The 26,821-nt window shown below is 49.1% G+C and overlaps 1 protein-coding gene across 2 annotated transcripts; it reads left to right on the top strand.

The window, feature by feature from the left end:
• Positions 1–4,804: 4,804 nt before the first annotated feature.
• On the top strand, positions 4,805–26,733 carry LOC136383194 (urea transporter 2). Of its 2 annotated transcripts, XM_066352824.1 has the most exons (11): positions 4,805–5,569; positions 12,924–13,046; positions 15,129–15,211; positions 16,323–16,482; positions 17,194–17,383; positions 17,711–17,839; positions 19,098–19,290; positions 21,867–22,014; positions 22,676–22,810; positions 23,913–23,962; positions 25,632–26,733. In XM_066352824.1, exons 4-11 carry the CDS (start codon positions 16,335–16,337, stop codon positions 25,830–25,832), a joined length of 1,194 nt encoding a protein of 397 aa, XP_066208921.1. In that variant the 5' UTR covers positions 4,805–5,569; positions 12,924–13,046; positions 15,129–15,211; positions 16,323–16,334; the 3' UTR covers positions 25,833–26,733. The 2 variants fall into 2 exon arrangements, with proteins under 2 accessions (XP_066208921.1, XP_066208922.1); XM_066352825.1 differs by lacking the exons at positions 4,805–5,569; positions 12,924–13,046 and adding an exon at positions 12,740–12,877.
• Positions 26,734–26,821: the final 88 nt, after the last annotated feature.

Here is a 26,821-nt window from a genome sequence, read left to right as displayed (position 1 = left end):
TTCTTCTATGTGCTTATTTATTTTTTGTCTATGGAATCTTAATTCCAAAAAGGGTTATTAAAATTCAGCTATAATAGTATAGTTTTATTAAACTCTTTTGTGTTTCTATAACCTTTGTCTCATGTATGTATCAGCTACATTTTTGATGCCTATTAATTATCATTAATTCTTCATATTTTTATCTTTTTCTATTACAGCTGCCCATTTTCATCCTTTTAATGCTTTTAACCTCATTTCAGATTATCCACCATTAATGTTGCCACCCAACTTTCTGATATTCTCTTATCTCTTTGTTTTAGCCATTATCACTTCCTTTTAACCTTATCATTTTATTTTAACTATATTTCTTAAAAATAACATAGAGCAATGTTTTGTATTTAACCTGATCTTAGTGTTTCTGTTATTTAATAGGACAATTCAGCTTCTTCATATTTAGTGTAACAATGTGCTTGTTTTATTTTTTCTGCTTTAATTTTTACTATTTCTTTTATGTTCCTGCTTTTGTCTTCCTTACTTTTCTCATTTGCACATTTGATTATGTCACTTGCTTTCTTTTGCTTTCTTTCTTTTTGGAAGGTCTGCTAATTTCTTCCCATTCTGCTAGTGATTACCACCCTTTTCCCATGCACATCATTAAAAGCATATTTCTCTATTATTATAAAAAACAAGATGCTAAATACTCTGCCCTGATGAGATACCCCATTCATACCTCTTTCCCTGTTCCCCACCCAGGTCTCCCACCCCTAACATGCTTACTACTCCAGGGTTTCACACCCCTAATTTTGCTGAGATCATTTAACATTTGTTATTTTTCTTTTGTAATGTTCCTTTTTTTTTTTTTTTTTACAAGAATCCTTACTTAACCCCCATATCACACATTCCTAGGAATTTGATCACTGTCCCTTTGGGGTTTATTATTTATATTGGGCATGGTACCTTTTATCACTGTTTTCTCTATTCATCACCTTCCCCTGTTTTATGATCTTTGTTCGTATTCATTAATCACATGTATAGGACCCTTTCTGAAGTATTTTCTTCAAATAATATATGACAGAATACAGGTGACATGTTCTCTGACTGTTCACATGTCCACAGTTTCTTTCTCCTGTTAAATGAATGGCCTTTTAGCTGGAAGTGAAGTCCACAGTTGTCTATAGACTTGTGTCTTCATTCTCTAGCTTCCAAGTTAAAAACAAGGAATCTGATGTCAATATCATCCTTTCCCTCTTGTAAAGCAGCTGTTCTCTCTTTCTAGAAGGTTGCAGGATTTTCTCCTTATCTTGGAATTCAGGGATTTTATGAAGTTAAGCCTACGTGTATGTCTTTCCTCATCGACACTGCCTTCCAGTCTGCAGACTCAAGTCTTCCTTCAGCTCAGCAGCTTTTCTTCTAACATTTCTTTGATTATTGCTCTTCCTCCCTCTCTTCCCTTTCCTGTTCCATGGAATGCCTGTGACCCATGTGTTAGTTCTCCTTGCTCTCCACTCCAAACTGTCCCATCTCCTTCCCAGTTTTTACCACTTGCGTTTTTGCTCAGCTTTGAGATATTTCTTCCATTCCATCTTCCAGATCACTAGTTCAGATCCCAACAGTAACCTGTCTGTTCTTCAATCCAACAGAGAAATCGAGTATTTTAGTTCAAAAATCATGTTTTTCATTTCAGAATACCTTTGGGATGGGAGCCAAAATGGAATCTCCACATGTGTTTATATTATTATGTTGTTGTTGTCTATCTCCTCTTGCTCTGTCAGTCAGATACAGCTTCTGGTGACTCTTGGCTCCAAATTCTGCCTATTCTCCTCATTCCATGACTCAGGGAGCCCTGTCTCGGTAGCTCAAGGACACCTGTCAGCTTCCATGAGCCAAGCCCCTAGACACTCGGCCTTGTGGCCTGACCTCATTCAGTCATTCATCCAGAAGATATTGTATGAGGAACTATTAATATGTTACTCGGCAATCCCCCCCCCCCCACCTTGACAGCAAACCAGGAAAGAATCAGACCAGTTGCTGCCTTCAAGGAATTCATTTTATGGAGATTTGCCTGGCCAGGTGAGTAGTCTCACCTGAGGTGAAGACACGGACTGCACCACAGATTTCCCAGCCACATAAGTTAACAGCACCAGAGTCATTAGTTTAAGTGAATCGCCTAATTGAGTTAGCCTTTAGTTCAGGAAGAGAATCAATCGTGATTGAAAGGGTCCTGGGAAATTTCTGTGCCTACCCTCTCGTCTTCTGTCTTGCCATTGCCTGCGGCCCAAACATTCCCAGTCATTTCCTCAGTTTAAGGCTTTGAACCTGTTAAAATATAAACAGTTCTGGGAAGATAACAGAGTAAACATGATCAGTCATTTGCATCTCAGGTTGAAGGAATCATTTCTGAGAATAGGTTGAATGAAAAACAATGGGAGAATACAAGGGAAGAAAATGTGTAGCACATATGAAGAGGGTCTTTGACAAGGGAAGACTGTTGCCATGAGGCCAGGCTGGGTGAATAGGGGTCTAGGGCCCCTTTGTCTCATCAGGAATGTTAAGGAAGGTGCTGTATTTGTCTTAGAGAACAGAAGAAATGACCAGGGCTGGACTGTCTGGAAGATGAGGTAACACGTGTGGAAAAATAAGTCAACTTACTCAAAGTTACTTCAGCACGTGGAACAAGCCCCACTAGAACGGAGTGCTGAGCAGGCAGACTTTGAATCAGTGAAAAGGGGTGCTTGTAACAATAAAAGTTGCCTAAGTCCTGTCCTGTGAGACCCTAAGTTCCCTACCCAGGCAGGGCAGGAGCAGGGACTAGGGGCTTGTTGGGGACACTTGCGTTGGGTGGGGTAGAAAAGATAACCACTGTAGACTTTCTCTTCCAATTCCAAGTTTCTGTGATTCTATAGCCCTACGTTCCTACAGAAGAATGAGGAGATATCACTGAGGTGCCAAAAAAATTGAGAACATAGAGATCAAATGTACCCAAAATATACCATTGTTGCCTTTACAGCTTTTCATAGAGTATAACTAGTTAGTCGTGTGGTCAGTTTACCAAAATGCTTGACATGGCTGCTTGTTTGGATGCAAGCTGAGGGACCAATGCCATGCAGCCATGCCTTGTCCTCCACCTTCTCCTCCCCATCACTCTCCCCGCTCAGGGGGTTCTTCTGCTCAATCCTCTAAGATCATCCCATTGAGATACTCAGTCTTCCTGGCCTGGATCTGTGGCTACATCAGACCTATGTGCTTCCACTTGTTTGTGCTTCCTGTAAGAGTTCTTGTTTTCTTGGACCATAAAGGCGGTGAGGGCCTGGGGACAGCTATAACCTAGAACAAGCCAGGGGTTGGTAGTTTCAGGGTGGCTATGATTTCAACTCAATAAACCTCAGTCTCGTTTGGCAACTTTGAAGGCATTCATCTTTTCATGTGAGATTATTTTTGACTTGCCTGCCTTTTCCTGTCTCTTGTCGTTCAAAGAAGATAGACAGATCCATAGAGAATCCTTCTGTCCTTCCAATGTCCCAGGAGAGAGGTGAGGAGATTGTCAGAGAAGTCCTTAAACTCTGTGAATTGATAACTAGGAGCCCCCGGCCCCCTCCTACAGCTGCACGGGTGCTGGAGCAGATGACGCAAAGGAAGTAGCTCTCTAGAGAACTTTCAGCTCAGCTTGTATTTATTCCCCATGAACTCTGGCCTCTTCCCCTGGAAGAGTCTGCCTTCTCTAAGTCTAGCCCCTGGCAGTCAATGCAGCCTGTTCCCTCAATGTGGTTGAAATGTAGAGTTAGAGGGAGCCATGAGCCCTGAAAACTTAGTTCTAAAATGATTTCTGATTGAGCCTTCAAGGGAATGACCTGTGGGTGTAGACGGCTCTCTAGGGGAGAGGCCGGTCCCTGAGCTGCCGTCCTCAGTGGGACCTGCAGTCCTCAATGGGACCTGTCACAGACAAGAGTCCATCTTGTCTTCTGCTTTCCAGAAGGGCCCTCAACTGCCCCGCCCTGTGTCTGGTGGCTGTGACTGACACTCTCCACTTGCTAAGCACCATAGTTCCACTGGGTTCGTGGAACAGTGTGGAAACTTCCTGGGTGGTTCCTCAGAAAAAGCATTTCCTGTCTTTTCAAATTGGTTACATGCTATGAATGGGTAGCATCCCCCTTTTATTCCAGTGCAGAGACTGAGGGGACTGGAGAGAGGGAACCACAAGAATTTCAGGGGCCCTCGGGAGAGGCCAGAGCGAGAGAGGAAGGCACAGGCACCCAGGGATGAGCTGAGAGAACAGCCAGCCGGGGGACGAGAGAAAGTGTCATCAGCAGACAGCCGTGGGCCCTGCGCTTGCAACACCAAGGGAGGGCCCCCTCTGTAGGGAACCTGTCCGCAGTCAGTTCCTGAGCTACCCCTGGAATGTGGGGCCTGCCAGGCTCCTCTCCGCCCCCCACCCCCCACCTCTGTTTGCTTTCCTTCCTTTGGAGGCCCTCCCTGGTCAGGACCCCTCTCCGGCAGTTCCAAAACACCTGGCACAGTAAGGGGGGTGTTGACGTCAGTGGGGCGTTTGTCTACTCAGGTGTAGCTAATTCCTGCAGTGTGAGGCTCTCGGGTAGGCCTCCTCACACCTTGTCTCAGAGACGGGGGAGTGGGTTGGGGAGAAGAGTACACAAACCCAAGGGAGGGGAGGGTGTGACGCTTGACCCATCAGACCACAAAGCCAAACAAAGCATGTTTTGATTGGGCCCCTTCCCCAAACTTCAGCCGACCAGGCCCCACAGCCTCATGGGACTTGGGAGGGCTGGCTTCCGTAATATATAGAGCTAAGAGTCCTTTCTGAGGGCGAGGGCTAGCGCAGACCCTTCTCGCTCTGAGAGTGTCTCCAGGACACCAGGCAGTAGAGGTCAGAAGGGAGAAAGGTCTAAAAGTCCCCACAGAACCAGAAAGACAGCATCTACTTTTGGTCTGTACAGAAATTTCCATCACAACGCAGCTGGCAGTGCTGTCCCCAGCCTGTGCCATGCCTGTGTGGGGAATTGAGAGCCTTTATTGAGGCTGGAAGGTAAATTGGCCCCCTGAGGAGACAACACTTAGATGATTGCTTTAAAGGCAAGTTCTGGAGCAAGAATTCTAACGAAAGGAGTAACTGGATGGTAATGCCTAAAGGAGGACATGAAAGCTACTGCTAGACAGTCCCCGGCTCTGCCCCTTTAAAGGAAATCTGCCTGATCAAACCAGGTCAGGGAACCATGGTAGCAGGAACCGGGATTCCCTGGGGAGGTTAGGAAGTAAGCTTTTGTCAGGAAGGCCAGAGAGACGTGGGCAAGCTGCAGAAAGAGCATTTGCCTGGCCTCTCCCGCGTCCTCCATGGTTCCCTTCCGCAACTGGACGGCGTGTGCCAGGCCCGGGGTTAGGCAATGCAAAGGCGATTTACAGAAAGTCAGCAAGAAGATGGGCTGGGGGGCTCCAGGAATTAAAGGGGTTTGGGTTTAGGGGGAAGTCCAACGCCCGGAGTGGAGGACCAGAGACGCTGCCCAATCAGAAAGAAGCTTCTTCCCAAATCTCAATGGTCTAGATTCCTCCAGCCCTGAGCAGGACATCAGAAGGAGCCCAGGTAAGAGGTCCCGGGGGAGAGAAACGGGCCAAGTAGACCCTGTCGCCAAAGGGACCATCTGACTTTTCAAAGGAAGAGAAAAACAAAGGCTGATCTTTTTCTGTTGCTCTCTTCTGCTGAGCTGTGGTGTCTGGGGAAGGCTGGTCTCGAGACAGGAAACTTCATAAAACCTTGAAAGAGTTTCAATTCTGGAAGCTTTAAGCTGGAAGAGCTTTTTTAAAAATATATAGTTTAAACCCCTCACTTTATAGATGAGGAAACCACAGCTTGCCCAGGGACCTGTCCAGATGTCCTAACTCTGGGCTTTTCTTGCTCACCTGGTGATGGAACTAGGTGAATCCATCAGCCCTCCAGTCCCCTTACCACCGTACCTACCCACTGGCTGAGCCTTCGTCTTCTTTGTCCTCCTGCCCACAACTCTGTAACTCACAGCGCTGACATTAGTACGGTTCCCAGGGTAGCAGCACATTGAACTGAGCTGTGAGATGTTAATGAGGTGGATTTGAAAACCTTCCTCCCTGGGGTCATTACCTGCTGCATCCAGGATGGTGGCACCTGGTCCAGGCATCTGAGCCTCTCTCCCCTCAGGTCCTAACCCTTTCTGCAGATGTGTCTTTAGAACTAGACCATCTCAGGATCCACAAACATCCTAACACCCCAGATTAACAACCTAGCTTCTCAGTGCCCGTCTCTCACACAGCCGTCTTAGATTACTGTAGCTATGTTCTGAGTAGCCACAGAGAATGGATGATTCTGGAAGACAGATAGCTGTGCCTTAGAGAACAACATTCCAGGATATTCAAGTCAGAGAATGGACAACCTCATAAGGTATGTGCTCTCCTCCAAAACTGGCAGCAAAGGACCTGGATCTTGGTGAACTTGCTGAGGGAAGACTACCCTGCAAGGCTTGGAAGTGCCTCTGGTTGCTCCCAACACCGGCCTTGGCGTAACCCTCTCTCACACTTCCACAGCACCCATACCGCCCTTTAAAGTCAGAGGGGAAAAAGTTTGCAATTGCGTCAGCTCTGACTGATTGGTATTGATTGTCTGGAGCACTGTGATAAAAAGGATTCTGAGGCTGTATTGAAATTTGTAGGGAAAGTACTATGATCAATTATCTGTGTTTGCTGTAGATAATGGGGAGACGGGGTGGTGGAGAAGAGGCTGTGAGGAAAGGGAGTAAGGAAATGTTGCCACAAGAGAAGAAGCTAGTAGACAATGGCCCAGAACTTTCCTTGGCCTTTCATTGGGTGTCACAAGCATAATGACACACAGGTGGGCTTTTGTGTTTTGTTTGGTTTTGTTATGTTTTGGTAACTTTTGTTCCTCCTTTTGGAATATTGAAATAATTCATAATTGTTTTAATTTAAAATGGCACAAGTACACTGATATCATTGGGGAAGGCTCCAACCATATGTAAACACCTACAGTGTGTGAGTAAAGCATCCAAACCAGGAGGTCAAAACCTGACTCCATAACTGACTAGACACGTGGCCTCAGGTAAGCCACTGCCCTCTGGGCCTCGGTTTCCTTCTGTCAATGCCTAGATTCAAAGGTCACTTAGTCAAGGATTGATCATTCTAAGTAGTTTCATTGGATTGGAAAGGATTCATTGACTTTTCATGTGTATGGTGACTCTCAGTACAAAATTTTACAATGGCACTAACTTCAAAAAATTTTAAGTCTAGAGTTTTCTGAAAAAAATGCAGTGGGAATTGCAAGAATGGAATGGCCCATGTGGCCAAATAGGTCAAGAGTGGCATCATGGAGGAAGTAGAACATAAACCAGACCTTGAAAGGTCCATAGGAATTAGTCAAGAAGAGGAAGGAGACATGGAGCCAGAGATAAGGCCTGAGTGGCAAGGCGGGATGTGGTGGGAAGGTCGGGAAGGGCCAGATGAGGGGGTTGGCCATACTGTGGAATTTCTGGGAAGCCAAGCCAAGGAGCCTGAGCATCATGCTCTTGGCAATAGAGAGCATGTCGATTATTGAGTGACAGCGATATAATGGTACAGTCTAATGCAGGGGTCTCAAACTCGCGGCCCGCGGGCCGCATGCAGCCTGCCAAACAATTTTGTGCGGCCCGCAGACTAATCCACGAAGTTCAAAATATTTTGGATAAAATTAAGTAAGCCTAGGGGCCTACTTGTATTTTTCATTTCTCTAGCATCCTAGCTAGATATTAGCTTAGTTAACAGCAGTTGTGATGCGAACTACAGTTTCTGGTCGTTTTGTGACACTGAGTAAACTGCATGTACGATTGTGCTTGTTGTACTGATTTTTTTTTTTTGTTTTCAACTGCAGTGAGAAAAGTGTTGCATAACAGTTGCCTTTTGTAGACCTAGTGCGGCCCGCTGAACGGCTGTGATCTTGCTCTGCGGCCCACATGCTGAGTTGAGTTTGAGACCCCTGGTCTAGTGGTTGAAGTACAGAATGGGTTGAAAGGGGAGAAATCAAAATCAGGGAGATCAACAATGTAGACCTGCAATTCTGAGGGTGTGGGCTGGGGTGGGAACATGGAGCAGAGTGCACGGTCATTCCAGAGGAAGGCCAGACAGGTGTGACCCCAATTCCAGGTGGCCAGCTCTGACCAGTGTACTCTTTAACCTCATTTATGAAATCATTATAAGGTATTTTGAGGTTAAATGAGGTACAAGTCATGTATGCTTTTTAATGTCTTCTCCATGGCGTGAGCCAAAGACATCAAAAACAAGGCAAAACCAAATAAAATCTAGGCAAGTCCATTGGCCAACCAGCGAGCTGTGTGGGGAGGAAGTAAAAGAGCTTAAAGCATTTACTATGAGGATGAGGTCTCCCTTAATCTCAGGTTTACAGCGACTCACACCCCACCTTCTTTAAAAAGATTGGCCCATTAAAACACTGGGACTTTTAACTAATTTATCTCCCAGTGTTCCTGTAGCCCTGACCTCCACCTCCCGTCTGTCCACCTCCCTCACAACTCACTTCCCAGTGCAGATAGATTAGAAAGGCTCGGGAAGCTTCGTGGGTTTTCCTGGATCCCCCCAAGGAAAGAGAAGTGTATTCTAGAGTACCTCATGGGACCATTACACTCAAAAGCAGGGTTGAAATGATAAACAAAAAATAAACCCCTGAGGCCTGACCTGTGGTGGCGCAGTGGATAAAGCGTCGACCTGGAATACTGAGGTTGCCGGTTCAAAACCCTGGGCTTGCTTGGTCAAGGTACATATGGGAGTTGAAGCTTCCTGCTCCTCTCCCCCTTCTCTCTCTCTCTCTCTCTCTCTCTCTCTCTCTCTCTCTCCCCCTAAAATGAATAAATAAATAAAAATAAATAAATAAGTAAAAATAAATCCCTGACAGGAAGGAAGGTTTAGGGCAATAGGTCTTGGACTGGAAGGCAAGAGACACTAGCTCCATGGACGCCAGGAAGTCGCTCCACCTCTCTAGGCTTTGGTTTCCCACCTGTGAAAGGAGAGGCTGGGCTGGATCCTCTCAAAGGCCTTTCCAACTCTCGTATCTAGGCCTCTGATATCTATCTCACAGAATGAACTTTGAAAATGTCAACTAAACACAACTTCACGGAAAAGGTACCATCCCATTTACCACCATAGTCATCCATATCTCTCTCTCTCTCTCTCTCTCTCTCTCCCTCCCTCCCTCCCTCTCTCTCTCTCTCTCCCTCCCTCTCTCTCTCTCTCTCTCTCTCTCTCACACACACACACACACACACACACACACAGCAGCAGCAGCCATGGAAATGACAAGTTATCATGTAAAGCTCAACCTCTGCAAAGAGAAACATTTCCAAATAATGGTCATAGTGTAACCATATAGAATTGAATGTAAAAAAGAAAAATCAAATCATATGCAATGTGTCACTTCAAAAAAGTCATGCTGGCGTAGTAAGGAATTGCCCGGTGATGTGTGCGTGCGTTCGCAAACAGTAGGCTGGAGGAATAGGAGACCCAGGGAGCTGGAAAGGGATGACAAATGGGTCTTAATCGAAGGTTCCAGATGCTCCATATGTTGAACATTGCAAGTGATATAAGGACAGCATCGACCCCCCTCCAGGAGCTCGGAAAAGCTGCCAGCACCTGAGGAAGACAGCTGGTGCAAAGTGCATAGGCAGGGACCTGTTTGAGTCAAGGTTGACTTTCAGTAAGATCGAAGAGATCGTTTCTTCCTCTTCTGAAAGATGTCATATATGGTTAGAGGTTGTTTTGATCACCTCAAAAAAATTGCAGTGAGCTTCAAAATTGTATCTGACAGGTGGGCTCCCCTACTAAATCTTTTCCTCCACCTGCTTGAACGGTTGGCATTTTCTGTACATTAGGAGCTCGCAGGGGCGTGAGTCCTACGGGACATGTTGCAAGTGCTGGCAGACAATCACTATGGCTTCTAACAGCCCTCTCTTTCTCTGAGTCAAAGGGAGGAAAGCATTCTTGGACTGCTGCCTATTAAAACACAGGTGGCAGAATTCCTCGACGGCAGGGACCATGCCCCTGAAATGGTCCTGAACAGCCCCAGTGAGGAGCTACATGCACTGGGGCACCTGAAAGGCTTGTCGCAGCAGGAGCCGGCAGCAGCTCCTGCGCAGGCAGCGGTGCGGAGCAGTCACTCAGCCGCTTAGCTTTCCCGCAGGTTACGGAGGACAGAGCTCCCCAACCATGTGGCCGGCGCACTCACAGCCGGGCCCAGAAAGCAGCCAGGAGGCGGCTGGAGTGGCCAGAGTCCCTGGGCCCAGCTATCTGGTCCCAAAAGGAGCGATGAATTGCTGCTACCTTAGCTTTAAGTTTTCTCACAGCCTCAGAGAATCCGTTTCTTTATCTCCAACCTTCTTCATGATTATTCCCACCTTTCGTTCTCAGCTCTTGGCCAGCCCATCGGGAGGGGCTCCTGCCCTCCCTGGGTGGTCTATAGGCCGGCAGTGCAGAACCAACCCCATTTTAGGCCATACCTGGCACAACCTCCCAGCTCATCCCAAATAACGACCAAAAAAATTGTTTTTAAAGGAAAGAGAGAGGCTTTTTTGTTTCTGTCTTCTGTGACTGGGATATCAGTTCTAGGATCTAGGGCCTCGCAGACGTGTGGGCCCCGCGGAGCAGGGCACGGACGGGGAGCAGGCCTTCTGCAGCCCTGGAAAGGGCGGCGCGTGGCAGTCGGGAGCCCTGGGAGCAGCTCTGGCTGCACCAGGGCGAAGGCGCGGCTTGGGCACGTGGGTTCTCTGGCTCTAGGAGGTGCCATCTTGACGTTCCACGCAGTTCCGACTCTGTGCTGCTCAGATCACAGCGCTGGTCCGCCCGGGTGTGGCCGGGGCGGGCTCACCGCCGCAGCACGTGAGCAACAAGCAGCGATGGGCTGGCGGAGGCGCCCTTCCCGGGCACACCTGCAGGGGGCTGGTGCGACGGGAAATGCCCGGTCTTGTCAGGTGATGCGATGATCCCCCGCCTTGGTCCTTGTCCCCTTATGAACCCTATCTGCACAGTGTCCCAGGGTGGGATGACATTCCCAGTGTCTCCGAAGCACGGGGTAAAGAGGACTTCTTCTGTGTCGGGGGTCATGGTTCGTCGCTGACCCACGGACAGGCCGCGGCATTGGGAGCCTCTTCCCGGTCCTGAGCGCAGACGGGGACATGGTCGCTTGTTTTACTTGCAATCAGAAAGTGCAAACAAACCCCTGTCCTTACTCGTACGTGTTCCACATAATCTCTGCTTGTTGGTCATGATATGTTCTGAAACTTGCTAAAATCATTTCTAGGTGAGCGGCGTAATCTTAGACCAGGGCTTTCAAACCAAAATGTCCACTCAAGTCAGCTGGGGAACTTTGCTTAAGAAACTGATTCCAATTTGGTCAGTCTGGGACAGGACCCGAGAGTCTGCGTTTCAAACAAGCCTCCTTTGATGTCCACGAAGCTGGTCCACGACCCAGACTCTGGGCAGCAAAGGTACAGAGAGAATGACTGAGGGCTAAGAGTCACACAGCTCGCTGTTTGTAGGCGGCTTCAGAAATTATTCAGAGCCTTTATTTCCCATCTGTTGGACATAACACTGCCGACTGTATCAGATTAAAGGTGCTATTAAAGAGCCAAGTGAGTTCATTTAGGAAGTGTGCCAACATAACAATAGTGTGAATGTTCTCACCTGTTCTGGGCAACTAGACTGCTCACAAAAATTAGGGGATATTTCAAAAGGAAATATGAAGCAATACAAAAGGGAAGTATGTGATTTTTTTTATTAAACAAGAACATCAGAAAAGCAAATGACAAGTCAAAGAAAGTCGTTTGATTATGCAAATGAGGTGCAAAACCAACTTTTATTTCATTGGTGAAAATGGACTATACAAAAGGCTGAAAGTACTGGAGTATCTGCACGTTCTCTGATCCCCTAATTTTTGTGAGCAGTAGGTCATCAAACTCTAGTGTACATGAACCCCAAGCAGAACGTGGTAAAACTGCAGACGTCGGGACCAATAAATACTCCAACCAATGGACCTGGGTCGGCACAGAAACATACATTCTAACAAGCCACCTGGGGGATGCGACGCAGTCAGTGCGCTGAGGAATCCTGTCGCAGTGGCCACGGGGCTCTGCTCTCCCCAAGAGTGGAAATGTACAAAAATAAGGTACAGCAGGGGGGTTCTGGTAGCCAGGCCCAGATCCCGGACTCCTACGGCCCCGTACATTGGTGCCTGTCAACTTTAACGTGCGCAGAAATCACTCAGGGAACCCAGTTGAAATACAGACTTGGATTCTGTAGGTCTGGGTGGAAACTGAGACTGCATTTCCAACAAGCCCCCGGATGACACTGGTCTGAGGACCACACTTAGAGTTACAAGAACCTAAGTCAGTGGTTTTCAGCCCGATCTGTCCATAACAGTCACCTTTCAAGTGCTAAGAGCATTGAAAAACTGAATTTTTTTCATTGGCCTGGGGTAGGGTTTGGGTATTTTTAAAGCACCCACGTGATTCTAACATGCAGCCAGCATTGAGGGGCCCCCCACACAGACTCCCTGCCCCAGCGGGAAGCCAAGGCGCCAGCTGAGGGACGGGAATAGGCAGACAGCTAGGGTCCACCACCCAGGCCAGTCCAAGGTCCAGGGAAGTGAGTCTCAGAACAGTTCCTTGCTGGGGAACTAGGCAGACGCCCGTGGCCTCTTGACACTGATAGGTGTCTGCGGGAAAGGGCTGGAAGTCGGAGCGGGGAGGGAGGGAGGAGCTACGTGCTTCGCAGACGCTGGTGCAATTCCTACCGCAGCTTCAGACCACGCAGCTCTCTCGTTTCCGGCTTCGGCATGTGATTTTCCTCCCGCCATCTGCTGGGCTCTCACAGGGTACGTACCAGGGGGCACTGACCTGTCTCGTTTTGCCCCTGCCCAGGCGGCGGTGGGGAACAGCCCGTCACGACGAGCCCGAAGGCCGATGAGGGCTCGAAGGCCGTGCTCCCCAAGCCCAGGAGTGTGTTCCACATCGAGTGGTCATCCATTCGGAGGAGAAGCAAAGGTCTGTGATTTGCTCATCTCTAAAATGAGGACAATGGCACAGCCTACTTCATGGGGCGGGGCGGGGGACCAGCAGGGTCAGGCTTTGTCTAGTCACGGCCACCCCCCATCCACAGCCACGGGTCCCGGGGTCTATACCCTTCCTGGGGAGGAGACGGAACAGGCGGTGGGCTCTGTATGTCAAGGCCGGAGGTCTCAGACATGGCTGCACATTGGAGTCACCTGTTTCCCATCCTGGAAGACTAAGTTAATTTCGATAGGAAGCAACCTGGGTGGGCGGACGATCGGTCAAGGCTCTCCATGAGGTCACAAAGCACTGGTCTAGGGGGCTAGAGATGGAGGTTCTCAGTCCCGCACTGGCCAAGGGGTCAGACGGAGAGGCGTGAAGCGGAGGATGCTCCCGAAAGCCACGACGGGGGTCCAGAGGGCAGCCAAAGGTGAGCCACGAGGGGGCCAGAAACCTGGATTTAGAAGCTGAGGACACGGTATGGCAAACAGAAAGGAGTGGGGGGGTTGGAGGGTCTCCCCAACCTGATGCAAGGTTATAGCAGTCTCGTGAAGAGCCTGGGCAGAGAGACCATCTAATTCTGCCCCCCAAACTCCAGACAGCAGAGCCAACCTGCCTAGTCACCCAGCTAGCAAGGGGCACAACAAGGAATAAAACTGATTCCTGGGTGACTGTCCTTCTTATATCACGTGCATCCCAGGAGCGACTTTCTCAATCTAGGACATCCGAGTCTCATCCTTTACCACCCAGAGTGGCTGACCCAGAGAAATGGGCCTGGGGCGTTATGGAAAAACATCACACAAGGTGGAGTGGGCACCAAGGGGTCTCAAGCACCCCCTAGTCCGGGAGGCTGTACTTGTCAGGGACCCTGGGCACGGTGTGGAAGACAGCGTGGCTTGCCTCATAAAGTTAATCATCTCCCTTCAAAAATCCTCCTATGATCGTGGTTCGGGGCTGGGGCGGGGGAGGGCCTAGCAGAGAGCCCCGAGCAACGGAGCCTGGGAGGTGGAGCTTGGTCGCATTGCTGCAGAGCTAGCAGACAGCAGGAGCTTCAGACCGAAGCAGCGCGTCCACCGGAATCACACTCACACTGGCCTGAGAGTCAAGGGAATCCTCTGCTTCCTACTCTTCATTTCTAAGCTTCCAAACATGAATTTGTTTCTCTGGCATAGTGCAACTTCCCAGCCACAATAGTATTTGCAGACTATTCTCCTCCTAGAGTGGGAGCACAATGCCTTTGATGCATTCCTTCTAGTGGTGAGGTATTCTGAAGACTCACGCGTGCACCATGATCCCATCTTATTCAGTCTGAAACCAGCCTGCCATTCTCAAACTTGACCACAAGGGGGCATCAGAGCACCAAGACCGAAACTTCCAAAGGCCATAACTTCTTTTACCATGTATAAAAACCTACTGAAATTGGTCATGGTTAAAAATAAGTTACCTGGTAATAATGAAAAATACGTTTAGGGTTGCTTTACAAAAGTTTTCTAGAATTACAAAGACATGTCAAAATCAAATGCAAGTAATGGCATGGCTACCTCTTGTCTTATTTCAACCAGCAGTTGCTGCTAAAATATCTAAAATTCCAAGACATAGGTTAATCCAGTTAGGAAGAGTCATAAGCAAATGCAAACAGACCTTGCATGGCTCAGGCAGCTTAATACTTTGTGAGCACTAGCATCTAAGTTTTTTCTTTATACATCTGCGAGTTCTCGGTGTGGTATAAGAGAAAGAACCCCGGATTTGGGGATTATTGGCAAGTTGCTGCTTCCTCATCTACAAAATGTAAGGGTTGGCTAAATCAGAGTTTGTTTAACTAAAGGTCAGTCAAATCTCTGGATTCCATGTTTACATGAGGACGTGTAATTATTTTCCCAAAGGGAGAGCTCAAATGAGTTCCTAAGTAATGAAAGAAAATAAAAGGAACCTTCCAACCACGAGATGTCATGGTCTGAGCTTCCTCTCTAGTGGAACAGGAGAGATGTATTCCAACGACAGCCTTCCAAGAGATTTGCTGCCAGTGCCAGGGTTGAGGTGTCCTAATGAATGATTTTTTTTTCCTTCCAACTCCAGTGTTTGGGAAAGGGGAGCACCAGGAGAAACAAACCAGAGAGCCCTCCCCCTATCAATACCGGAAGCCCACGGTTGAGTTGCTGGTAAGTGCTGATGGCCTGGGTGAGGGCCACCACCCCACAGTCACAGAGCCTGTGGCAGATCAGGGACCTGGGGCCAGGAAAGGTGTTCTCTAGTTTGGGCAAACTTTCCTTTTTTTTTTTTTTTTTTTTTTTTTTTTCTGAAGCTGGAAATGGGGAGAGACAGTCAGACAGACTCCCACATGCACCCGACCAGGATCCACCCGGCACGCCCACCAGGGGGCGATGCTCTGCCCCTCCGGGGCGTCACTCTGTTGCGACCAGAGCCACTCTAGCGCCTGGGGCAGGAGCCCCAGGCCAAGGAGCCATCCCCAGCGCCCGGGCCATCTTTGCTCCAATGGAGCCTCGGCTGCGGGAGGGGAAGAGAGAGACAGAGAGGAAGGAGAGGGGGAGGGGTGGAGAAGCAGATGGGTGCTTCTGTGTGCCCTGGCCGGGAATCGAACCCGGGACTTCTGCACGCCAGGCCAACGCTCTACCACTGAGCCAACCAGCCAGGGCCTTGGGCAAACTTTTCTTGAATTCATATTTCCAGAAACATAATTACCTGGGATTTTTTAAAATCTGTTTTTCACGGTTCATTTTATAACGTTTCACATTGCTTTTATTTGAATTCTTTATTACCCATCTTCCTCGAAACCTAGCGTTTAAGCATTTAGGAAATGAGCTGGAGCCAGTTTTCCAAAACAGAATCTTTACATGTTTAATTTTACGGACAGTTGCATTAACGCTGGCAGAGGGGAAGAATGTCTTCTGGAAAGGTTGCGGTATAGTGAAACTAAACTTCCTTTTTCAAAGAACATGGTCAAATCCCAATGCTACTGTTTGACTCTGATGTCTGCACACGAGAACAGCTCCCGCTGAGCCCTCACCCACAGAAGGAGAGTACAGATATTGTCATGTCATAGTTCAAGCTTGTGGCTCATGTTAACTGAGGTGACAGGATACACGGAACACAGAATACTCCAGTCTATGGAAACACGGAGATGGTCACATAACAAGGTCACTAAAGACCAAAAGGAGATCTTAGCTTGGGCCCCGTGCGAGCACAGCTGCCACTTCTCAGTGTGAGCCGACAGAATGCGGGAGCTCCTCGCCCCTCTCTTGTCCCCGGCAGGACCTGGACACCATGGAGGAGAGCTCTGAGATTAAGGTGGAAACGAGCATTTCCAGGACCTCCTGGATTCAGAGCTACTTGGCCGCCAGCGGGAAACGGATCAGCAAAGCCCTCAGTTACATCACAGGGGAGATGAAGGAGTGTGGAGAGGGGCTGAAAGGTAACGGTCCTGTGAGCGCGACCCCTGACCCTACCCTATAGAGGTCGCCTCCGGTCGTCCCCCAGGACACACTGGGCCGTGGTTCTCTATAGACGAGACGGAGTTCTGTCTTTCAAAGATCGGAGTTCCGCTGTTAGAACTGACATCCAGTCTCTGGGGATGTAAATGCAACACCTGAAGCGTGTGGCCGCATTGCTGAACACGACATGCTCTCAGGCCGCCCATCGCGGTGTTGCGTCCAGGCACCTCAGCCCTGGCGTTCTAGAGCCAGCACCCTGGAAATAACGCCAGCCCCACGGAGGGCCCGCGGGAGAACCACGTCTAATTTCCAATGGTTCTCTCTAGCCACCGCCCCAGCGCTCAGGCCGTGAGTCCGACACCCTCTGTGCAGCATGGGAAGTTTCTCCCCAGACCTGGCTTCTTGAAAATCACGCCGTTCTCACAGGGCACAGAGAGCTCAGGGTATCCACCTGAGTGTGAAAGGAACCGAAGGACCACAGCCAGGGAGCAGCGGGTCCACAGAGTTCTCTGGGCTGTCAGACAACCTCTCGGTTTCTTGGTTTACCCGCTTCTGTGGCTGATGACAGCAAGGGGCTGGCTCCTACCAGCCCACCTTGGGTGTGGCTCTTCCCTCACACCCTGCGCAGACTGCAGGGGCCTGGCCCAGGGCCGGCCCCCTGAGCACCGACCCCCTGCCCTGTTCCCTTTCAGACAAGTCCCCCGTGTTCCAGTTCCTGGACTGGGTCCTCCGGGGCATGTCACAGGTGATGTTCGTGAGCAACCCCCTGAGCGGCACCCTCATCGTCCTCGGCCTCTTCGTGCAGAACCCCTGGTGGGCCGTCTCGGGCTGCCTGGGCACCGCTGTGTCCACTCTGACAGCCCTCATCCTCAGTCAGGACAAGTAAGTTCTAGGAGGCCCAGGGTCCCAGCAAGAAGGCCAGCGGTCACAACCTGCAGGGACCACTGCCACCTTCCCACCCCCTCACTGTGTGGCTCCCAGCTCGGAAACCCCGCAAAATAAGGATGCTAATAACTAAGAAAAACCATTCCCTGACTGTTTTGTAACTGCGACACATCATCTAGGGGAGTGTGGAGGGGGGCCACCTGCTTGAAGGGGAGTGTTGGCAGGCCCCAGGTGAGGAAAATCTGACTGCAGTGGGACAGCAAGGGGTCAGCCCCTGCCCGGGGCCTCGGGAGCCCCCGCCTCACCAGCCCCCTCTCCCCCCAGGTCGGCCATCGCGGCGGGACTACAGGGCTACAATGGGGTGCTGGTGGGGCTGCTGATGGCTGTGTTCTCAGACAAAGGCGACTACTACTGGTGGCTTTTGCTCCCTGTCACTGTTATGTCCATGTGTTGGTAAGTTGGCATCTGAGGATGTGGGTGCAGATCGGGGGCAGCCGATCTTTCTATCCCAACTCCATGGCTTCCATCTAAACTCCATGGTTGTGTGTCTATACTCGCTTTGAAAGTGGCCTTTATTTAGCTTGCACACCAGACACCTCCCCTGGAAATAATTACTAACGTCATACAGTGTCAGCACTGTGCCAGGTGGCCTATAGACTGTATCTCATTACTTATCATCCTTTACTCTCCCTTTTTTTAAAGATCTAAAGCAGTGGTAGTCAACCTGGTCCCTACCGCCCACTAGTGGGCGTTCCAGCTTTCATGGTGGGCGGTAGCGGAGCAACCAAAGTATAAATAAAAAGATAGATTTAACTATAGTAAGTTGTTTTATAAAGATTTATTCTGCCAAACTTAGCGAAAATCCAACATAAAGTGCTTGGTAAGTAATTATTATTATATGCTTTAACTTGCTGTAACTCTGCTTTATAAATTTTATAAAGTTACTTTCCCTACTTTATAAATCACCATTACTGTGGAACCGGTGGGCAGTTAGAAAATGTTACTACTAAGAGATACAGAAGTGGGCGGTAGGTATAAAAAGTTGACTGCCCCTGGTCTAAAGGGTTTCTGGTCCCGTCCGACCAGCGCACAGGGAAAGGAACTGAGGACACGTAGGTTAAGAGCCCCCCACCACAGGCTCCCATCAGTTTCTGCAAGTCTTCTTATTCCTCCTGCTGCCACCCACCCCCTCCCAAGCTCTTCCTTGTCCTGAGACCCCTGACCAAACCAGGACAGTCTCCAGTGTAGGCTGAAGGCCCAGGCACCAGAGAGCCCTCAGAGCGCCAGGCGCCAGCTCCCTCTTCACCCCCAGAAATCGCAGGCTCTCTGGCCATGAGGTTCAGTGCTGTCTGCAGCTCAGCAGACATTTGTTGAATGAATTAATGAATGAATGAATGAATGCCATTCCCTGCGTCGTCTTTCCCCCAACCTGTCCTCTCTCCCTGTGCCCGGGCATGGAGCTCTCGGACTTGAAGGAAGTTCTGTGACTCCCCCAGAAAGCCCTGATTCTCAGGTTGAGTCTGGGCATCCACCCGTCCCGGGGACAGGGAGGCAGAGGCCCAGAGAAAGGGCTGCTCGGGGCCAGTCAGGTGAGAGAGGTGCCCAGCGGGCTGCCTCTCTCCAGGGAGGCACAGGACGCACCCTGCTCCCGCTCAGTCTAATGCCAAGGTCAGGGCTACTTGAACAGCATCTCTTATTATTCTGCCATCAGCCCTATCCTCTCCAGTGCCCTGAGCACCATCTTCAGCAAGTGGGACCTCCCGGTGTTCACGCTGCCCTTCAACATCATGGTGACCCTGTACCTGGCCGCCACGGGCCACTACAACCTCTTCTTCCCCACAACACTGCTGCAGCCTGTGTCCTCTGTGCCCAACATCACCTGGTCGGAGGTCCAGGTGCCCTTGGTAGGTACTGTGGAAGGCAGGAGGACAGCACCTGTCCATGCTCGATGTGTGGCATTTACTCATTTTGCATGCTAGAAGCATCCATGAGTAATAGCGATCATTAGCAATTAAACAGTCTTCATACAGCTTGTCATTAGCCACCATCCCAAAGGAAACTTTTGAAGGTCCATTTCTGGTTCCAGAGAGGAAGACACTGAGGCCAGGTTGAAACACTGCCTAAGGTCACACAACTCATTCAAAAAGAGCCAAGTCAAGACTAGGTCTCTGGCCTCTTGTCAGCTAGACCCAGGTTCTCTCTTTGACCCTTTTTGGAACATCTTTGTGGTGCTCCATTCCGGTCTTACTCCACCTTATGCTGAGAGTTCTCTTTCATCTGGCCTCACTGAATCATTCAAGGCACGCCCCCCACACCACGTACTGGCCTGGGAAGGGTCTCTCCAACCTCCAGTCACACCCACCCGCTCTCTGACGCAGGCCCGCCTTTTAAAGCACTGGTGTTCCTCCATTAAGACAGGCGTATCTTAACAGAGCTTTTGAAGTTTTTTTTCCAAGTATTCTGTGTGTAGAATGCTGGCCTCTGGAAGCCTGCCAAGATCATTAGGAAGCTACACTGAGTGTTAAATCAGCCTGGAGAAGTGAGCCCATTTGGCTCCTTATCTAAGTGGACACGTTTTCTCTGAGGCCCCTCCCCCCGACTTTCCGTTACACTGAACAACCCCCGGGATGGCTCAGTCGATAACTTCATTATTGGCACTCTGTCATCCAGCCACAAAGCCACTTGCCCTTGTTGAAAGAACTTTCAGAACGGATGTCGCCTCATTCCTCTGAGCGTTTCATCGTCTGTCTGCAACAGCGTGGCGTGGCAGGAAGATGCCTGCACTTGCACAGAAAGCATCACTGTTTAGGAAGAGAGATATTCGTGTTAGCCCTGTCCTTGTTGGGGGGGGGGGGGGGGCGGGGGAGCGTCAAGGACTTTATGAGCCAAAGGCGAGAAAAGGTGCCCCACTGGCAATTCATTCCTGTGGCTTCCCTTCCGTGGTATAACCCCATCGATACCTTCAGAAGGCAACATCGCTCTCATTGGTGCGCCACAGGGAGATGATGTGAGGAAAGTTCACTTTAACCTATTTTGCATTCCCTGTGCCATATTTTCAATGGCAAAGCCATCTAAGAATGTTGTAGAAAGGGGGGAAAATAGAAAATTCTGTATAACATTTTAAAACTCCCAAATTTCCAGGAAAGAGATTCCAGTTTGGGGGGGATGTTCTTTAGAAAGAACTTTCTGGACAATTATGGTAATGAGTAATATGTTTGACTATCTTATTAAAGCCTTGAGTTTTGGGGGAAAGAGGTGGTAATGTCAGAGAGAGCATTTAAAACTCAATACGGTGTTGAGGTCTCCTTGAGTTCCTGTGCTCTGTGGCCACTGGAGGGCACCGTGGAGGATGGGCCAGCTGGGGACGAAGCTGGCTAGCCCCACTGCCTCTCTGTAAAACTCTTGACTGTCCTGACTTTCCCTCACATGGTGATGCCTAAGCCCCCACTTTGTTCTCTGTCCCTGGGGTCACAGGAGACTGAGCCTGGAGGGTCAGCCCCCTAGGCCAGCCCACGGGCTCCTGCAGGCTCCCCTGTCCCCGCACAGCCCCGGAGGGCAGAGGTCTCTCAGAGGTCACAGGCTAACAGAAGAACTGCCTCGTCATAATATATACAGATTCTGCCCCCAGGACTCCGCTTTTCCTCAGCTCACTGCCCATGGGGTGAGACGACCCCCAATCAGTGCATTGCAGCGTGGCCCGGAGCCTCTGCCCTTAAACACTTTCCCAGCTCCAGGGCCATTGGACGGACTCCCGAACCACAGCATCCAACCTCAGCGGCCGGAATGGCTGCCTGTCCCGGACCCTTTTCCCAGATCCAGAGCACATGTGCCTAGGCCTACAGGCATTGGGCCCTGGCCGCCTCAAACCGCCTGTCGTGCACAGACAGGCCCCTCTCCCCCGAGATCCGGGGAAGCCTGACCCAAGCAGGGTGCTGCTCTGTCAGCCACCCCTGGATGGCTGGCTTAGCAGCCGAGGACAGAGGCGGCCACACTGCTTCCCAGGGCTCGCCCGTGGATCCTACTGCACTGCTCACCAGATCCGACTAATGTGACCACAGCCCAGACGTGTCGTCCTTGAAAACACAAAGGACCATTTTTTCCATCACATCTTTAGCCTTCTAGTTACCTTTCTTGCTTTAAAAAAAAAAAGTCCCCAGAGAGTTTTTAAACCGCAACTTTGATCGGACATCTACTACTTTCCTAATGAATAATAACACCCTCACTGGAAACGTTTTCAGCATCTCTCACCGGGGGTTCAGTGCCTTATACCCATGTGCTTACACCAAGGAAACTTAACATCCTAACCTCTAACGGTTCCAAGAACTCAAGATTAAAACAATAAAGCTCACATTCTCTTAAAAGTTAACCTATTCAAGTAAAACTATCTTGGGAGCCGTTTGCAAAATGTTAGTGTGGGAGGTTTAGCAGCAAGTCTTTTGCAGCCAAGGTTAAGGTGTCTCTCTGCATGTGATACCCACAGCTTCTGAGAGCCATCCCTGTCGGCATCGGCCAAGTGTACGGCTGCGATAACCCCTGGACTGGAGGCATCTTCATCCTCGCTTTGTTCGTATCGTCTCCTCTTATTTGCTTGCATGCCACGATTGGATCCACCATGGGGATGTTAGCAGGTCGGTGGTATTAATCTCCCTTATCAATGGGCCATAACGATGTTAGTGCCCAGGGCCAACTCCAAAGAATATGGTGATGGGTGTCTTCAATGCTTCACCTATTTATTTCTGTATATTTTTCCTCTTTTTATGGTACCATGTTTTTTTCTATTTTGGAAGCCAGTGTTTTTATGTTCCCATGAGCAAAAACTTTCCTCAAAAAAGGCTCTGGTGTTAGTCATTTACACTTTAGTATAAGTGTAAAGTTTAGGAAGGGTTTCTTCCAGGCATGTTTATATTTTAAGTCTTATAGTTAATGATAATAAGAAGAATATATTCTTCACTAGAGAACGTTAATATATCAATGAAGAAGAAGAAGCCATCCTCTTTATTTTGGCCAGGGAAGGACTTTCTCTGGACTGCTTGCATCGGCCTTCAGAGTTCTTACTCACAGCGTCTCCTCTACCCATAACAGCTTTCCCACTAATATTCATGCGACTCTATGGCCACTTGCTGCCTGTAGGTGTTTCTCCACCGAATGAAGTGATGAGTTCTTTCTTATAAGTGCCTAAGAGGGTCACAAGTCTGGGTTTTGAGGACCGCGGTGGGTCTCGGGGCTGGCACGGGAGTCTCCGGAGACCCTGAGCCCAGCACCAATGAACGGCTCCGCCTTCTCCCGCAGCCCTCACCATCGCCACGCCCTTCGACTCCATCTACTTTGGCCTGTGTGGCTTCAATAGCACGCTGGCCTGCATCGCCATCGGGGGCATGTTCTACGTCCTCACCTGGCAGACGCACCTCCTCGCCATTGCCTGTGGTAGGTACTGCCAACGAGTCCCCTTTCCACCAGAAAAGACGGCTGGATCTGTCCCCACCAGGACAGCCACTCTGTGGAGACTCTGCTAGTCCTTCAGAGATAAATGGGAGGATCGTTTGCTTTATAAAAGGGCTTTTCCCTAAAACTATTTTTAACAATTGTTTAGTGAATAATGAATTAAAAATTATTTCTGCTCAACACAACATGTCCAGTCACATGCAGACAGGTCATTTTAGATGGTGCTGGTTTGTTCAGCAGCAGTGGGCTGCCTACTAGATTGCTACTTTCCTGGCTAGGATTGCAATTGATTGACATGAAAATTCATATACAAATTTATCTTTATATTTGAGGCTGGGTGATTTACATGAGATGCAGCGATTAACTTTAAGCACACAAACATTGACCATCGGGCCTTCAAATAGTACTTACGTTGTGGGATGGGTTCAGGGTCACTACCAGCTGGGTACTCAATAACTCTCTAATAAAAGTTTGTTGTTAACGTCCTAGGGGCCATTGGGGTGTTTTGAGTTGAGAAATGAAAGGTTCAGAAGCAAAGCCCACTTGCACTGGCCCATTTCCACAGAACCCCACCAGTAGCTGGCACTTGGCTCTTCCCAGTGGCCAGCCTGGCCATGCCCAGCCCATGCAGAGCTAGGAGATGAGGCAGTCAGTGCATATGGTCTTACCCAAGTTTACAGAATGCTGCTTCTCCCTGGAAACCCATATTATGTTCATAACTTGTGATGAAATACATCAGCGGGGAGTTCTGGGAGTCACTCATCTTGGCTGTATAGGAAAATTTTCATTTATAGTTTATGCTGTTAAATGTTCCTGTGCTAGAATGCAGGATGGTGGAAGCCAAGAGAACCGTAACAGCCCAATTCTGGCCTTTTTAACCAAGTTCATCAGCTGTCCTAGGTGTGCCAGCACTAGCACTGAATGTAACACTTTCCTAAGCTGCCAAGCAATGGAAACAGAATTCAATTATCTGAGAGATAGCATTTGTGGCATAAACTGTATGGGGGTGGCGGGGGGGGGGGGGGTATGTAGACGAAGCTTCAGGCGCTGTTAGTCACTTGACTGTTTCTTGGTTCCTTTCCAGCGCTGTTTGCAGCCTACCTGGGAGCTGCCCTGGCCAACGTGTTCTCTGTGGTGAGTTCACGTGAGCTAAGAAAGTGCCCCAGCACCCTTTCTGGTGTTCTCTTGTCTCCCCAAAGTCAACACAAAATCCCTCCTCCATCCAGGAAACCTTCTCCAATCCATCCCTCTTCTCTCAAATCCCACTACTCACCTCAGCACCTGCTGGGCAGAAGGAGCTGCCTCTCAAAAGTCTGAATGTCAAGTGTGCACCAATCAGCTCCCATGGGCAGTGGGCCAGCAGAGCTCCTTATAGAAAGACAATTTGAAGAGCATTAGCTTATAAATCAAACTCCTTTCTGAAAAGACTCGAGTTCTATCATCTTCTAGACCAGCGGTTCTCAACCTGTGGGTCGCAACCCCGGCGGGGGTCGAATGACCAAAACACAGGGGTCGCCTAAAGCCATCAGAAAAAAATATGGCTTTAGGTGACCCCTGTGTTTTGGTCATTCGACCCCCGCTGGGTCGCGACCCACAGGTTGAGAACCGCTGTTCTAGACCTAGAGTTAAATCTTTATTATTTAATTTTGTGTACATTTGTAGATCATGTGTCTAACTAGCTTCTGGGCCAGTTATTTGTCCCGTATTAACTAGCATGGTGTTGGGAGTCCAGAGGGAAGTTCTTCGGTGAAGGCAGAGAGCCAAGCCCGAGTAAACCTGAGAGAAGCTAGAGACAGTGGCTTTAGGCACACGCATCAGCCCGAGAGCCCTTCTCAGAGCCCTAGTACGGAGTGGTGTGTGATGTCAGGAAGCACCACGTGACCAGCCTCAGCTCCCCTTGTCCACAGAGGGTCCCAGGCCCCAGCACAGAGTACTCAGGGCTCAGCTGGCAGTCAGTGCCTCCCCATCTTGGATAAGGGTTCAAGGGCACCTCTTACATGGGCAGCCAGGAAAAGTCCCATTGGTACTGCAGGTGGAGATGGAGGACCCATCTAAATCCCTCCCTAGTAAAACTGAGTGGTTTGGACTTAGCATGAAAGAGAATTTCCTATGCACAGAATTAGTCTTCCTGTGTCCCTTGATGGTCTAAGTCCCTCCTCTGAGCCCCATCAAATTTTGTACATGTGTCTGCTACAACATATGACATACAGTATTGAGGTGACTCAAACATACATTAGTCCTATTCCACCTCCAACCTGTGTGCTCCTTCAGAACAGGGGCCCAGTCACATTCTCATATCTCTGGACACAGTCTCTATGCTTCTTAGTTCAAATTCTCAAAAGAGGGATTCTGTTCCCGGGATATCTGCCTACGGGAAGCTGCATTTGAGTCAGATGTCTGTCTCTGGTTCAATCACCTGTGACTAAAGGAAAATGGCCTTGAACTACAAAATGACTGCCAAAGCCATTCCTTCGACAGGGGCTACGGGAGAGACAGGAATGGCCACAGTCCCTTGAGCTGGGGGTACAAGCTGGCCAGATAACCCAAAACAAAACATGGCTCCTACATAAAGGCATATTATAATAGGGTTCCAATAGCTACATTTTGAAGTAAGTTACACTACATACTGACACCACTGGCATGATTTTATTCATATTGGTCATAAAGTAAGTATATATTATTCCTAGCAATACCCATGAAGCATCCCCTCCTCTACCCAGGGCTGGAGGTGTTTGGCAAGGGCTGATGAAATAGGCACACACATCTGATGTAACCAAGACTTCTCTTGTGTCCCCCGCCCCAGTTTGGATTACCACCCTGCACCTGGCCCTTCTGCCTCTCCGCACTAACCTTCCTGCTCCTGACGACCAACAACCCTGCCATCTACAAGCTTCCACTCAGCAAAGTCACCTACCCGGAGGCCAATCGCATCTATTTCCTGTCCCAGGAGAAAAACAGAAGACCGTCAACCATAACCAAGTACCAGGCCTATGATGTTTCCTAAGTTGCCCTTCCCAAAACATGTCACTGCAAATTCAGCCTTCAGCAGGCTGTGCAGGTCCCCAGGCTGAAGGCTCCTTAACCTCTCCAGCTGCAATTCGGTGATCACAGAATCTACTCTGTGATTCTCCCCCAAGCAAGCCTAATGGTAGTCACCATCCAGGACCTCTCTGTTCTAAGAAACACAACCCTTATCAAAGATATGGTTAGTTTAGATTTTGTACAGCTCACTTCAAAAGAGCTTCCTTTGGGGGGGGAGGATTTCCCCTCTTCTGCAAAATAAGCCACATCCCTAAAGAGAACTCACCAAGAAGGAGACAGAGATTGGTGACCTGGTTATCCAACTTAGTCATCTAATGCAGCAATGCACAGTGTCAGGAAATATGCATTAGCCTAGAAGGCAAAAGGGCTGTTCCTGCCCGAGCTCTGACACTAATGAACTCCTACCATCCTGGATGAGTCTAATGCCATCGCTCAGCCTCAATTTCTTATTGGTTTCCTGACAGGGAGGGACTGTGTCAGCCCTTCCACCTTAGAAATGTTGATTCATCTCTCTCTCCTGTAAATGAACAAAATCAGCATGACCAACAAGTAATTACTTTGAGTTAAGTAAGAGATGGAGGGGTTAGAAGCAGAACAATTCTTCTTCTGGAGAAGAAGCAGAACAATTCTCGTGATTTATGGAGATTTATTCTTGAATCATGAGAAGATCTTCTCCAGACTTGCGGTTAGTAACCTAATCCACCGGATATGCCAATGTGCCTTTCCTTTCATAACACAAATAGTTCTGGAGATGTCATAGGATGAACTCTGATCTTTTTCAACATTCAAATCATATTTTAAATAAGTGTGTTTCCTTTTGTAAGAGACATCAGCATACTCTCATTAAACTGTTAAGTTTGCAACTTGGTCTCAGCGTTTTCTTAAAATGCAGCTCATCTACATTGTTCACACACTGGCCATTCGAGAGGTTCCCCACAGTCAAGCATGTGT

The sequence above is a fragment of the Saccopteryx leptura genome, chromosome 11, assembly GCF_036850995.1.
Source record: "Saccopteryx leptura isolate mSacLep1 chromosome 11, mSacLep1_pri_phased_curated, whole genome shotgun sequence".
NCBI classification, from domain to species: domain Eukaryota; kingdom Metazoa; phylum Chordata; class Mammalia; order Chiroptera; family Emballonuridae; genus Saccopteryx; species Saccopteryx leptura.
Note: the sequence above shows the minus strand (reverse complement) of the source record. Positions and strands in the feature narration are given on the sequence as shown.

Coding starts and splice junctions, on each gene's coding strand:
- LOC136383194 (XM_066352824.1), top strand. CDS start 16,335: ATGGAGGAGAGCTCTGAGATTAAGGTGGAAACGAGCATTTCCAGGACC. Junction 17,840..19,097: donor ACTGTTATGTCCATGTGTTG/GTAAGTTGGCAT, acceptor TTCTGCCATCAG/CCCTATCCTCTCCAGTGCCC. Junction 19,291..21,866: donor CGGAGGTCCAGGTGCCCTTG/GTAGGTACTGTG, acceptor TGATACCCACAG/CTTCTGAGAGCCATCCCTGT.